Source organism: Capra hircus, chromosome 7, assembly GCF_001704415.2.
Source record: "Capra hircus breed San Clemente chromosome 7, ASM170441v1, whole genome shotgun sequence".
NCBI classification, from domain to species: domain Eukaryota; kingdom Metazoa; phylum Chordata; class Mammalia; order Artiodactyla; family Bovidae; genus Capra; species Capra hircus.
In genome coordinates, this window is record NC_030814.1 from 60,121,848 (window position 1) to 60,135,627 (window position 13,780).

At 41.1% G+C, this 13,780-nt stretch overlaps 1 protein-coding gene across 4 annotated transcripts in view; it reads left to right on the forward strand.

Annotated features, from left to right (window-relative positions):
* Positions 1–13,780, forward strand: part of SIL1 (SIL1 nucleotide exchange factor) — a 261,032-nt gene that overhangs the window by 149,674 nt on the left and 97,578 nt on the right. For all 4 annotated transcript variants that reach the window (XM_018050321.1, XM_018050320.1, XM_005683002.3 and 1 more), the window contains exons 6-7: positions 7,167–7,358; positions 13,064–13,185. In XM_018050321.1, coding sequence (XP_017905810.1) covers positions 7,167–7,358; positions 13,064–13,185 — 314 coding nt within the window. The remainder of the gene's footprint in view (positions 1–7,166; positions 7,359–13,063; positions 13,186–13,780) is intronic.

Genomic DNA, 13,780 nt, shown 5'->3' on the forward strand with positions numbered 1-13,780 from the left:
TTTAAGTGTAAAAGCAAGAGATTATTTTTCAGTTGCTGTTTTTTGCAATTAAAAATAATTATCTCTCTCTGCAAGAGGAGACCCCAATAATGGCAGCAAAATGTGACACCCCTGTTCCATCTGATTGGTGTCGGCTGCCACTTCTGACCTATGCCTGCCATGCTCTTTCTTTACTTCTGTGGTGCTTAGGTTGTTAGCTTCTTCACCGAGGTACTGAGTCCTGGGGTCTTTTTTTCACTTTCATTTGTATCTTTCCTGGACTGACTCTGCCACCTGCCAGTGTACTGGGACTGGCAAATAAATCAACTTGAAGTAGGTTGGGGAGTTTCTTACATGTCTCCAGCTCCTGGCTGCAGATACCATCATACTTTTTATCAGTCTTTAAACAAAATATTTACATGGTTACTTGCAAGTGCAGGATGTGCTTTTACTATTTATAAGGACAATTCTGTGAGATATTGTCATATCTTACCAATTGAATGAATTTTTTGGGGGGAGTGGGGAGGGCATCAATTCCATTATATCCATTGGTAACTTATTAGATTTAAGTGAATCAGTCCTTCCCAGAGTCCCTTGCTTTATGGAAAAGCTCTGTGTCACCCAATAGATTTGGGTCATTGTTGTTGAATCTGATCTCTTTATCCCCTTATTACCATACAGATTGCTTGATGCTTTATGTTTTATCATGTCAACTGTTGTTCAGCTGTATCCTGTAAATTGTTCCATTTAAAAATATGGCCATCTTAAACTTTTGAGTCTGGGCAAGATTAAATAGACTCATTTCTTCCTATTCTTCCTGCTGCTGTTGTTTGTTGTTCAGTCTGTAAGTCATGTCTGACCCCATGGACTGCACGGTGCCAGACTTCCCTGTCCTTCACTGTCTCCTGAAGTTTGCTCAGACTCATGCCCATTGAGTTGGTGATGCCATTGAGCCATCTCATCCTTTGTTGCCCCCTTCTCCTCCTGGCCTCAATCTTTCCCAGCTTCAGGGTCTTTTCCAGTGATTCAGTTCTTCACATCAGGTGGCCAAACTAGTGTAGCTTCATCTTCAGCATCAGTCCGTCCAATGAATATTCATTCAGGATTGATTTCCTTTAGGATTGACTGGTTTGGTCTCCTGGCTGTCCAAGGGACTCTAAAGAGTCTCCCTCCAACATCACAGTTCAAAAGCATCAATTCTTTGGCATTCAGCCTTCTTAGTGGTCCAACTCTCACATCCATGGAGAAGGCGATGGCACCCCACTCCAGTACTCTTGCCTGGAAAATCCCATGGATGGAGGAGCCTGGTAGGCTACAGTCCATGGGGTTGCTAAGAGTCAGACACGACTGAGCAACTTCACTTTCTCTTTTCACTTTCATGCATTGGAGAAGGAAATGGCAACCCACTCCAGTGTTCTTGCCTGGAGAATCCCAGGGACGGGGAGCCTGGTGGGCTGCTGTCTGTGGGGTCACACAGAGTCGGACACTACTGAAGCAACTCAGCAGCAGCAGTAGCAGCTCACATCCATACCTGACTGTTGGAAAAACCATAGCTTTGACTAGACGGACCTTTGTCGGCAAAGTGATGTTTCTACTTTTTAACACGATGTCTAGGTTGGTCATAGCCTTTCTTCCAAGGAGCACATTCTTTTAATTTCATGACTGCAGTCACCATCTGCAGTGATTTTGGAGCCCAAGAAAATAAAGTCTGTGACTGTTTCCATTGTTTCTCCATCTGTTTTCCATGAAGTGATGGGACCGGATGCTGTAAACTTCTTTTTTTGAATGCTGAGTTTTAAGCCAGCTTTTTCACTTTCCTCTTTTACCTTCATCCAGAGGCTCTTTAGTTCCTCTTTGCTTTCTGCTATTAAGGTGATGTCATCTGCATATCTGAGATTATTGATATTTCTCCTAGCAGTCTTGATTCTAGCTTGAGCTTCGTCCAGCCTGGCATTTTGCATGATATACTTTGTGTGTAAGTTAAATAAGCAAGGGAACAATATACAGCCTTGACGTACTCCTTTCCCAGTTTTCAATGAGTTCGTTGTTCCATGACCATTTCTAACTATTGCTTCTTGACTGGCATACAGGTTTCTCAAGAGGCAGGTAAGGTGGTCTGGTATTCCCATCTCTTGAAGAATTTTCTACAGTTTGTTGTGATCCACACAGCCAAAGGCTTTCAAAATACTAAAAGCAAATATAAAAATATGATAAAGGTGAAAAGAAGAAGGTGGATTAGGTAGGGACCTTGGAATTTGAGGGATGACATGGGAGTGAGTTTCTTGGCTGTCTTTTTGCTCTCTAAATATCCCAAAGTGGATCCTGGAGAAGCCCATATCATGGAAATGCCAACAGGTACAGATAGAAAAAAGGCCCTAAGAAAGTCCTCCTCTCTATAAGAAAGAACCAGGAATAGGGCAGCCTAATAAAAATCTTTTTCACAATACCTATTCTCTTTTAGCCAAAGACCATGGAAATCTCTCCCCCTTCCTTAGTGCCAGTGGAAGTTAAATGTAGAATTTGGATTTCCATTTCCAGTTTGTGTGGTAGAGCAAAGCTATACTCTTGCCTCCACCAGAGTGGTATCAGCAGAAGCTGAGTGGGGAGCCTGAACTTGTTCCCCCTCTGGTAGCAGTAGATGGTGTGAGGCAGTGCTCTCCTATCTCAGCCAATGTGGTGTTGAGCAGAGAGCTTGGATTTCTACGTTCTCCTCAGTGAAAGAAGACTATTTTCTTCTCCCACTACTGTGGTACCAGCAGAGTCCATGTGTGGAGCCTGATTTTCACCCCTCACAGGGGTGTAGCAGTCTGCTTTTTCCTGTTGAGGTCGTGTCAGCAGAGGCCAAAAAGGGAACCTGAATGTCTGTCCCCTGATGGATGCATCAAGGTAGTTTTCCACTTGCTTTAGCTGCAGCGATGGCAGAGGGTGTGGTCAGTGGAGAGTCTATATTTCTAACCTCCATCTGGAGGGAACAAGGCAGTATAAATCAGCATTCTGCTTTCCACTCTAGGGTAGTGTTAATGGGGATAAATGAGGAACCTGAACTCCTACCCCTAGATCAGCAGTGATAAGGCAGTGCTTTAGTTACCCCACCAGGGTGATGTCAGTAGAGGCCAAGGAATGACTTCCACCCCCAGTGTTGAGTGTGCAGCAGGGGCAAATGATGTTCTTCCTTCTCCTTACTGGAGAGTGGTAGTAGGATTTTGGAGGGAAGGAACATGGAGAAAGGAATTTTGCAAATGAAGTTCTAGGAATGCTCCTTAGTGATCCACAAGAGGAACAGACCAGACATAACAGCAGATTTAAGAATGGAAATACAGTGTGGAATACTGCCCAGGATTTTAGATTAGCTCCAGGGGGCACACACAGCAAGGAGACCAAAATAACACTGCAAATTCTCTGAAAACTAAATTGGCTTGGGTTCACAACCTCGCAGGAAGACGAGAACCAAGATAGTAAACTTAAACAGTGTGACTGCCTACTGAAAAGGAAGATTCAGTAGAATTCAGAATCTTATAATACTCAAAATGCCCAGGTTACCTAAATTGTATTTCATGATACCAAGAACCAGGAAAATAAAAACTTGACTTAGGAAAGACAGTTAACTGATGCCAGCAGTGATATGACCTGTAAGTTGGTATTATCTAATAAGAATTTTAAGGCAGTTATAAAAATGCTTCAAGCAATTATGTATACTCTTGAAACAAATGATAACCTCAGCAAAGAAATAGAAGATATAAAGAACAGAATGGCATTTTAGAGCTGAAAAATGCAACTGAAAGTTAGGAAAAAAAATCACTGCATAGGCTTAATAGTAATTTAAAGGCAGATAAAAGTTAATCTAAATAACAGAAAATAGATTGAAAAAAAAAATAGTGACTTAAGGACCTGTAGGACTGACTGTAACAGAAAATCCAGGATTTGTGTAACAGAGTCTCAGAAAGAGAGGAGAAATAATATGGGTCTGAGAAAATAGTCAAAGAAATAGAGATGGAAAACTCTCCCAATTGGGGAAAGTCATAAACCTACAGGTTCATGAAGCTGAGTGAATTCTAAATTGGATAAATTCAAAGAAATCAACACTTGATGCATCACAGTCAACCTGAAAACTAAAGACAGAAAAACAGTTTGAAAGCAGCAAGATAGAAACCACATACTAGCAATAGGGAATAATGTTTGAATGATAACATCTTTTTCATGTGAGATCACAGAGGTCAAAAATATGTGGCATGTTTTTCAAATGTTGAAAAAGTGAACTGTTCACTCAGAATTCGATAGCCAGTGAAAATACCCTTCAGGAGTGGAAGGGAGGAAATCACGACACTCTCACACAGAAGAAAGTTAAAAGAATTTATCACCAGCAGACCTACCTAAAAGAATGACTGAAGAATATTCTTCAAATAGAAGGGAAATAATAACAGAAGGAAACATGGATCATAGGGAAGAAAGAGCTGTGAGTGCATAAAAGTAAAGGAAAATATAATAGACCACCCTTTTCTCAAATTTTTAAAATTATGTTTGATAGTTGCACCAAAAATTATGACATCATCTATAATCCCATACATGTTTAATATATAGTTCAACTGCCAAAGTTACCACTTTCTTTTTCCTTTGCTGTGCTTTCAACTTTGTTGTCAGTTCTACCTTTTCATTATCCATTTTTATGAAGTGTTTCATGGTTTTATCCTGAGGAAGCCATACTGCCACACACTTGACATCTGTATATGAATTGAATAATGGGTGAACAGTGGCCATTCACTGACAGATTTTAAAATTAATTATGTGATCAGCAACTGTTCGTGATTGGTATTTATATAATTTACATAGTGATTTATGAACTGAAGAGCTAGCAGCAAATTTGGTACTTAATGCAGTTAAATATATGATGGCAACTGAAATTTGAGTCATGTTGGGAGACTAGTATTATGTAAACTGTGGTATTCGAAAGTGGTGCCTATGAGATCTGTGCAAAGCAAGGACTGTCTGTTAAAAGACTTGGATCTATCTAGAACATGTAAAGAACACTCAAGACTCAACAGTAAAAACCAACAGTCAGTTTGAAAATGGGAAGAGGACCTGAACAAACATTTCACAAAGAGAATATATGGATAGCAAATAATCACATGAAAAAAATCTAATATCATCAGCTGTTATAGATATGCAAATTAAATCCACCACAAGGTATCACTATACATCTATTAGAATGCCTAAAATAAAAATGATAATACTAAATACTATTGAAGATGTGGAGAAACTGGGTCTTTCATTGGTGGGAATATAAAATGGTGCAGCTACTCTGGAAAATACCCAGTAGTTACACTCTTGGGCATTTATCCTAGAGAAAGAAGAACATATTTATTTTTAAGAAAATCTTTATACAAATGTTCATGCAGTTTTATTCATAATACTCCAAACCTAGAAACAGACATTCTTCAACACGTAAATGGTTAAACTGTACATCTGTGCAATGGAATACTACTCAACATTAAAAATAAATAAACCGTTTATAGTAAATTGGATAATGAGTTAATGCATCTCAAGTGCATTAAGTTCAGTAAAAAGGCAGTCTCTAAAAGTTATAGACTTTATTTGTATAGCAGTCTCCAAATGCTAGAATTAAAGAGATGGAGAACAAATTAGAGTTACCCAGGCACAGGGATAGAGGGTTGAGAGGATACAGTGCAGATGTAGAGGAGCACTGTAGAGCCATTTGATGGTGATGGAACAGTTCTGTAACGTGATTGTTCTGGTGGCTACATGAATCTTCATGTTAGATAACACTGTCTAGAATGGCACACACACGTGCATGCTAATGTGTACATGTAAAAGCTGGTGGAATCAAAATGAGACTTGTGGTCTAGTTAATAGTATTGCACCTATGTCACTTTCTTGGTTTTGACATTGTATTGTTATGTAAGATGTTACCATTGGAGGAAGCTGAATGAAGGGCATATAGTACTCTCTACTATTTTTGTAATTTCCTTTGAGTAATAATAATTGAGTAGTAATAATTGCAAAATTAGAAATTTTGTTAAAGGCCTTTCTGGGGGCCAGGCATGAGGCAAAGATAACTAGTTTCTTATCCTGCTCACTTGTCTGTCAACCCTCAGCTTTCCTTGACCTTTTTACATGGCCTTTGGTGGCCACCAGAGTCCTCTAGCAGGGTGGAAGGAGAGCATTTCACTAAAGGAGAAGAATATAGCATCCCATAGATGTGATTGCCCTGCTAGGAATGGTCTTTTTTAAGAGAGACTGATTCATTTCTTTGTTTGGTGTTCCTATGGAGTGCTTGTCACTGGGGAGAAAACCCATAGGTAATAGATGAGCAATTTGGAGCTGACAGCTGCTCATCATCCTGCTTTTTATAAATATTCGTGCCTTTTAATTATTCTCAGAAGATGGAGACATAAGCCACTGTGACCTTTCAGACTCTCTTTATAAGTACTATCCTCTGAAATTGGGAAGAAAACAGAAAGTGTCACATGTATAAAATATCTAATTAAAGTCTTTTATTCACCTCCAACATAACTTCATTTTAAAAATCTTTATATGTGTGTGGGGTGGAGAGGGACTGAGCAAAAATTGTTTGAGACTTGAGTATAGTACATACAGTAATTTAGCCACTTCAAACAGTTGAGCAAATTGTACACCTGTAGTTAGATTGACAGTAATGACAGAGATTTAATTTTCAACAGCAAATTGCTCCCACTCTGACAGCTCTTTACCGACAGTTTCCTGTATCTGGGTTTCCCTAAAATGTTGCTGGATGGGTAGGGTAAAGCAAAGATATTCTTTAATCATAGAAGAAAGAGAACCAAGGTATGGATTATTCCACCTTAGATCTTGGCTTTTCCATGTGAGATTAGGGGTTGAAGGTGAGCTGAAATTGTTTACCCTGACCTCATTGATTACAAGGAGACTTTTCATTCTTCCTGAGCATTGGAAGGCAGGCTGAGATAAATGGACCTTGGAAAATCTTGAATGTGTTCTTGTGGCAGAGGATATGTGTAGATTCTGAGGGCTCTCTCTCTGGGCATCCTGGAAAGTACAGATTTTGATAGTGTAGATTAAAGAAGGTTGTGCCCTGGAGCAGCAGTTCTTTGAGGATGGGCATCCATGGCAGACCACAGGCTGATTGGGGAGATGTCTACAGTTGATGATTAATCATCTCTTTGCTGCTCTTCTAGGAAAGGCAGGCCAAAGTTAAGCGGCTCTTCCGTCCAATTGAGGAGCTGAAGAAGGACTTTGAGGAGCTGAATGTTGTCATTGAGACAGACATGCAGATCATGGTACGATTGATCAACAAGTTCAATAGTTCTAGCTCCAGCCTGGAAGAGAAGATTGCTGCACTATTTGATCTTGAATATTATGTCCATCAGGTATTGTATTTCATTGTCTGTTGGTCTGACTTTTAACTAACAGCTCCAAAAATAAACCCCTCTGGCCAAGGCCCTAAGAAAATATTGTCATCATCTTTACTTCTCTATCAAGGCATAGAGGATTTTTAATCTAGGCCATTATCTGTTGTATAAGATACTTTCTTAGAGACCAGAACCAAGCTCTATTTCATTCGAAGTGTTACTTCTTTTAATTTTTCAACACTGAGGACACAGCAGAGGTAAAATAGATGTGATACTTGTTCCATGTAGCTTATAGTCTGGAAGAGGGCACAATTAAATAGTGAACAATTGAATAATGAGCCAATTAACAGTTTAATAATGAGATAATTTAAGATTGTGGTAAGGATGAGTATATAATGGGGGAACTTAGTCTAGTCAGGGATACTGGGGAAGGCTTCTCTGAGATTGTGACATTTAGGCTAAGCATTAAATGATTATTAGGGGTTGAGTAGACAAAGAGGGGAGATTAGAGCTTGGGGTGGCAAACTCTGACCCACTTTTGTGAACAAAGTTTTATTGGAACACAGTCACATCTCTTTGTGTATGTATTGTTTTATTGTCTTGACTATTTTAATACTACAGTGGCAGAGTCGAGTGGTTATGACATAAACCATTATGGCTGATGAAGCCAAAAATGTTTACTATCAGGCCCTTTAGGAAAAGTTTGCCCCATTGTATTGGAGTGTTTCAGGCAGTGGAAACAGCATGTGGGGAAATTCTGAGTTAGAGAAGAGCTTGGTGAGATCAAGGACCTGGTAGACTGGAGTGACTGGAGCACAGAGACCAGTGGGTGAGTGGCATAGATAAAAGTGAAAAGTTTAGGGGATCAGACAGGTGGGCTTGAGAAAATCATGCTTTTCATAATTTTATCCTTGATCCTAAGAACCATTGGAGAGTTTGGAGCAGGGAAATGACTGATCTGATTTGTGCCATAATTGTAACAGTTAATGTTTATTGAGCATTATCATGTACTCGGCATGTAGTCAAGTGCCTTGTACACATTAATTCATGGACTTCCATACCTGCCTTTGGAGTAGGCACTGCTGTTAATCCCATTTTGTAACTGAGGCAAATAAAGCACAGGCCATGTTTGTGATTGCTCAAAGTCACGCAGTTAGTGTAGAGCTGGGATTTGTAACAAGGTCTGTGTGACCCTAAACTCTGTGCTCTTAGTGTTTTGGATACTCTGCCTCTCACGGAATACTGGTACCACCTGAATGAAGCCTAAGAGAGAATAAATGGATCTAAGCAGAAGGAGCCAAGAGAAGTCATTCACTTATTGAATGAATTAATTTATTGCATGCCTGTTAAGTTCCAGGCACTGTTCCAGGCACTTAAAATACATTTGTGAATGAAATTGGAGCTTACCTTCTAGAAGAGGCAGATAGACAATAAACATACCTCACAAGTAAATTATAAATAATATGTTTGAAGGAGATAGATACTACTGAAAAATAAAAAAATAGAGCAGGATAAGGATTGGCAGTATTGGGAAGGAAGGTCTCAGTTAGGAGCAACAGCAGGTACCATAGCCCTAAGGTGGGAGCATGTCTAGCGTGTTTGGGGAACAACTATGTGGCAGGAACTGAGAGAAGTAGATGAAGCGCAGAGAGATAATGGGAGGGAGATCATGGAGCACTTTGTGGGCCATAGAAAAGAATGGAATTGGACAGTGTTGGAAGAATGTTGCAGAAGCATTTGATCTGACTTTATTTTAAAGAAAGTCTGGCTGCTGTGTTGAGAGGTAGACTGTAGGCTGAGGGCATGGGTAGAGGCAGAAAAACCAGATAGGAGGCTTTTGCAGTAATCCAAACTAGGGGTGATGGTGGCCTGGGAGGGCTGTGTAATCATCATCAAAGGCTTGCTTGAGATCTTCATCAAGATACAGATCTTCAGCATCCTCCCACGCATGACAGCGTCCTTGTTCTCTATAAACTAAGCTAAAAGACATTCTTTAGGATTTTGCCAGCCTTTGTGTTGAGAGAGGATGAGTGTGTACTGTATCTGCAGGAATTATGGGATGGTCTCTTCATCTCTCTCTGCTCATAATTCTTTCTCAGGCCTCAAATAGCAGGTCTGTGATCCTTTTAGAGAAGAAAATGGACCTGGGTTCTCTTTCCTCTTTCCAGTCTTTCTCTCCAGGGTAAAAAAACCCAAAAAGTCCAACAGCTTTTCTGTTACAGATATTTAAAGGAATAAGGATCCTAGGGGTTATTGGCCAACTCAGTCCTGCTCTGATGTTGACAGCTTTTATTTTTTCTCATCTTAAGATACTTCGATGGGTCTTTAGGTGTCAGGTTTCTGTAGGCTCTTCTTTTAGCTGCAGCATAAAAGGCCAAAATGACCTTTTATGAGAGCTTATCTTACCCAGAGGAGATTGAGTAAGAGGGTAGCAGGGCCCTAATAAATTTTATTTCCCTTGCAGGTTCTTTGGTCATCCTGCAGTATCATCACTAGGGTGACATCTCATCGTGCTTTCATGAGTCACTGAGAGGGATTAAGAATTTCCTGGACATCACCAAACTTATCCTATTTATCAGTCCAGAAACTAGTCCCCTGGTGGAGACCAAACTTGATCTGTTGGCAGGAGAGTCTTAAGTATTCTAGATCATTGGTCTTTGGAGTGGAAATATAGATAAGGTGGTGGGCTGGTATGTCAGGCTCCCATGCAGTAGTGTTAAGTTGTTATTTCATAGGGATATTGAAGAAGACGTAGCTCGGCCTCAAGTTCCAGCTGTGATGCGCAGTTAGGGTGATGTAGTGCTAGATTTGAGGGAGATAAGACTCTTCTTACAGGAAACTTACTTATCTGCTTTTATTCTAGACTGCTGATAGGATGTTTTGAGGAGTCATGGGCTTCAAGGACCCAAACTGGCTCTGCCCAAGGATTTCCTCACAGCCATGTTTGAACTATTAAACAAGATTTGTGAAAAGCAAAATCATGTGTGTGGAAATAGCATGTGAATTGTTTATAAGGAGCAGCCACTGTCTGCCCCATTCACCCAGTGGCAGTGTATTTGCCTTCCCTCATGTGACTCCTCAATTATTTACCATCATTTCTCCCTTTCTTTATTTTCTGTGTTCTCTCATTGTCCTGTCAGTTTTCTGTTTCTCTTTTCCTCCTGAGTGTTGGCACAGTTCCCTACTGCCCCCTTCATTATGCACTCCCTCCTCCTACCTTAAACTCCTTTCTTTCTGTCCCACCCAGTCCTGAGAGCAGCCTGGGAAAAGTTCTGGCCCCAGACCCTGGCCCTCGTCATGCCTTCTGCTGTGTGATACTGGGCAGGGCCCAGATTTTGGAGCTTGTGTGTGCAGTAGGCAGAGTGACTCTTTCCTACTTTATCTACCATAAAATAACAAATGAGAAAACATCTTGAAAAGGCTGAAGAGCTTATGTAAATGTCAGCCTTTATAATACCCTGGATTATCTTTATAGTAGTGAAGATAAACTGAATCTATAATAGAACCTCTGTGACTCTGGGCTGCATTGGTTTGCTGTGCTAGGAACTCATACCAACCTTGATAAGTAGCCATCTCAGGCATGGAATTACAGGGCTCTCTGAGCCAGGGTTTTGTATTTGGAAAACCTGGAAGAAGGAAGACCAAAGGAGAAGGTAGTGAATTCTTACATTTTAAAATCAGAGTATGTAAGGAAGGAAAACTCAGTATTTATTTGTGCTTATGTCACAAAGCACCCCCCACTAAGTCTCCCTAGTTCGCTAGGCTATGGTCCAATAATCATTCCCCGTCACAAGGACAGATTAGGGCAGACAAATGCCAACCCTGGCCTGGGGCCCTTAAGACAGAGCAGACTCCGTGCTTACTTCATGGCCCTGGATTGGCCATCTTTTTAGGTCTGTGGTACAAGCAACCCATTCATTTTATTGGCACGGATAGCCCAGACTGCCTTTTTTACTCACAGTGGAGTTTATTTCAGTGACCTTTTTTTTTTTGATCAAATTTATTCATTGATTGGACTTCCCTGTGGTGGCTCAGACGGTAAAGCCTACAATGCAGGAGACCTGGATTCAATCCGTGGGTCGAGAAGATCCCCTGGAGGAGGACATGGCAACCCACTCCAGTATTCTTGCCTGGAAAATCCCATGATGGAGGAGGCTGGTAGGCTACAGTCCATGGGGTTGCAAGAGTCAGACACGACTGAGCAACTTCACTTTCTTTTCATTCATTGATTTAATGACTGTGTATTGAGCACTTAGCTATATGCTTAGACTATTGTAATCCTTGGACCTATACCAGTGGACAGAAAGACAGAAACCCCTGCTCTTGTGTTTGAGAAGAATGATCTTCTAAGGGGTTACAAATAGGCTAGGCCTACCAAAACATAGTCATAGTCAAATACAGCCCTTCAAACTGGATTTCTCTGGTAGAGCCATCTTCCAGTTTGAAAGAAGAGAGTCAGGTAAGAAAGGGCTTAGTGGAATATGGAGGAGAAATGTGGGTAGGAGTCCCATTGCTGTTAGGCTTCCTGCCTCTTCCTAATGATTTGTAGAGTGGAATGAGCATGTAGACAAGAGGCAGCTTTTGTACCAACAAAGATATTTCCAAGGGAGACTGTAGCTGCTGCATGGGGAAAAAGGTCCAGTGACCTTTCTGAAGAAGTTGAGCCTTCTTCTTCCAGGATGCAAGTGAAGCTTGGGAAATGAGAGTCTGAATTTTGGAGCTTTGGACATTAAGTATAGCCTAGACCAGTGTGGCCCAATAGAACTTTATAGGATGATGGAAATGTTCTACACTGTCCAGTAATAGCCACTAGTGAGTTAGCACAGGCCTAGGCTAAAGCTTTTGAGAGAGACTTTTATGCAGATTTATCACAAAGTGTCCTCAGATTCATTCAACCTTAGACTATAAAGTGAGTAAGTGGGAAGAGAAGCATACTATTGTTATTCTTCTCCTAGCGTTTTTCCAGCCCTCCACCTGCAACAAGGTTCCTTTTATAGTCCCTGATTTCTAATTAAAAAGCCGCATTTTAAAGTGTCTGCTGCCTCCACTGCCCCCACTGAGACTGGACATCACCAGGAAGCATAGTGTCATTTACTAGTGCCGATGACGCCAGATCTTGGCGTTAACAGCTTATACATTTACAGGTAAGCTTGTGACTCATTATGGTATTAGAATTTTCTAGGACATGTTTGGCATAAGCAATTGCTAGGTGCCATTTTTGCCAATTCTCACGCAGGTGCTCATAAATCATGGTAGATGAATTGCTACTGCTAAGTTGCTTCAGTTGTGTCCAACTCTGTGCGACCCCATAGACAGCAGCCCACCAGGCTCCCCCATCCCTGGGATTCTCCAGGCAAGAACACTGGAGTGGGTTGCCATTTCCTTCTCCAATGCATGAAAGTGAAAAGTGAAAGTTAAGTCACTCAGTCGTGTCCGACCCTTCTCGATCCTATGGACTGCAGCCTACCAGGCTCCTCCATCCATGGGATTTTCCAGGCAGGAGTACTGGAGTGGGGTGCCATTGCCTTCTCTGGTAGATGAATTGGGAATTCTCAAATGTAAGATTGTTTTAAAATTTAGTTGGTTCTTACAGACCCTTTCCTAATTAGTCAGAAAGGCCACCAATACATTTTACTTAACTTTTTTAGTTTGTTCTTGAATAGTTACCAAAAGAAATTCTTACCTTGATGTCTATACTATACTAAGTAGTGCCTCTGTTCCAGATGGATAATGCACAGGACCTGCTTTCCTTTGGTGGCCTTCAGGTGGTGATCAACGGGCTCAACAGTACAGAACCCCTGGTGAAGGAGTATGCGGCGTTTGTGCTGGGGGCTGCCTTTTCCAGGTGAGCAGCATGGATGGTCGTTGCATTGGCCAGGATCCTTTGGACCGTTCAAGTGAAGTCTAGCTTTACTCTTGGCATGACTGGCCTGGAGGAAGATACGTTTGAACTCATGCACATCTCTATCCACAGCTTAGTGTAATCTCACTGAAACTAGCGTAAGAATTTGATTCTGCCTGTATTCTAACTAGATAAGAATTTTCACCCTTGTTGTCACCATTTGTGACTCTCTTCCCCCTCATCTTATATGTATGGACATTTCATAACATATTTTAGGTCACATTCTCTGTTTTAGTCAAAGCTAATTAGAAGTTACACCAACCATAAGTAGTTGGGCGGAAGGGGAGTGAACTCCAAGTGTTGATCCTTTTAGCAGAGAAGCTTCATCTGGTGATGAATAAATTATGAACCTGACCAAGGAGGGCCTTCTGGGGAGATTTGCCTTCCTGTAGTTGCCTGAAACCAGTCAACATGCCACCAGGTTATCACATCTCTGGGTTTAGAGTTGTTTAAATTTCAGTTAGTCTGGCTTATGCTCGAAGACTGATCAAGTGAGAGGAATGAGCATCTCCAAAGGGTAGATGCAGAAAGAGATAGG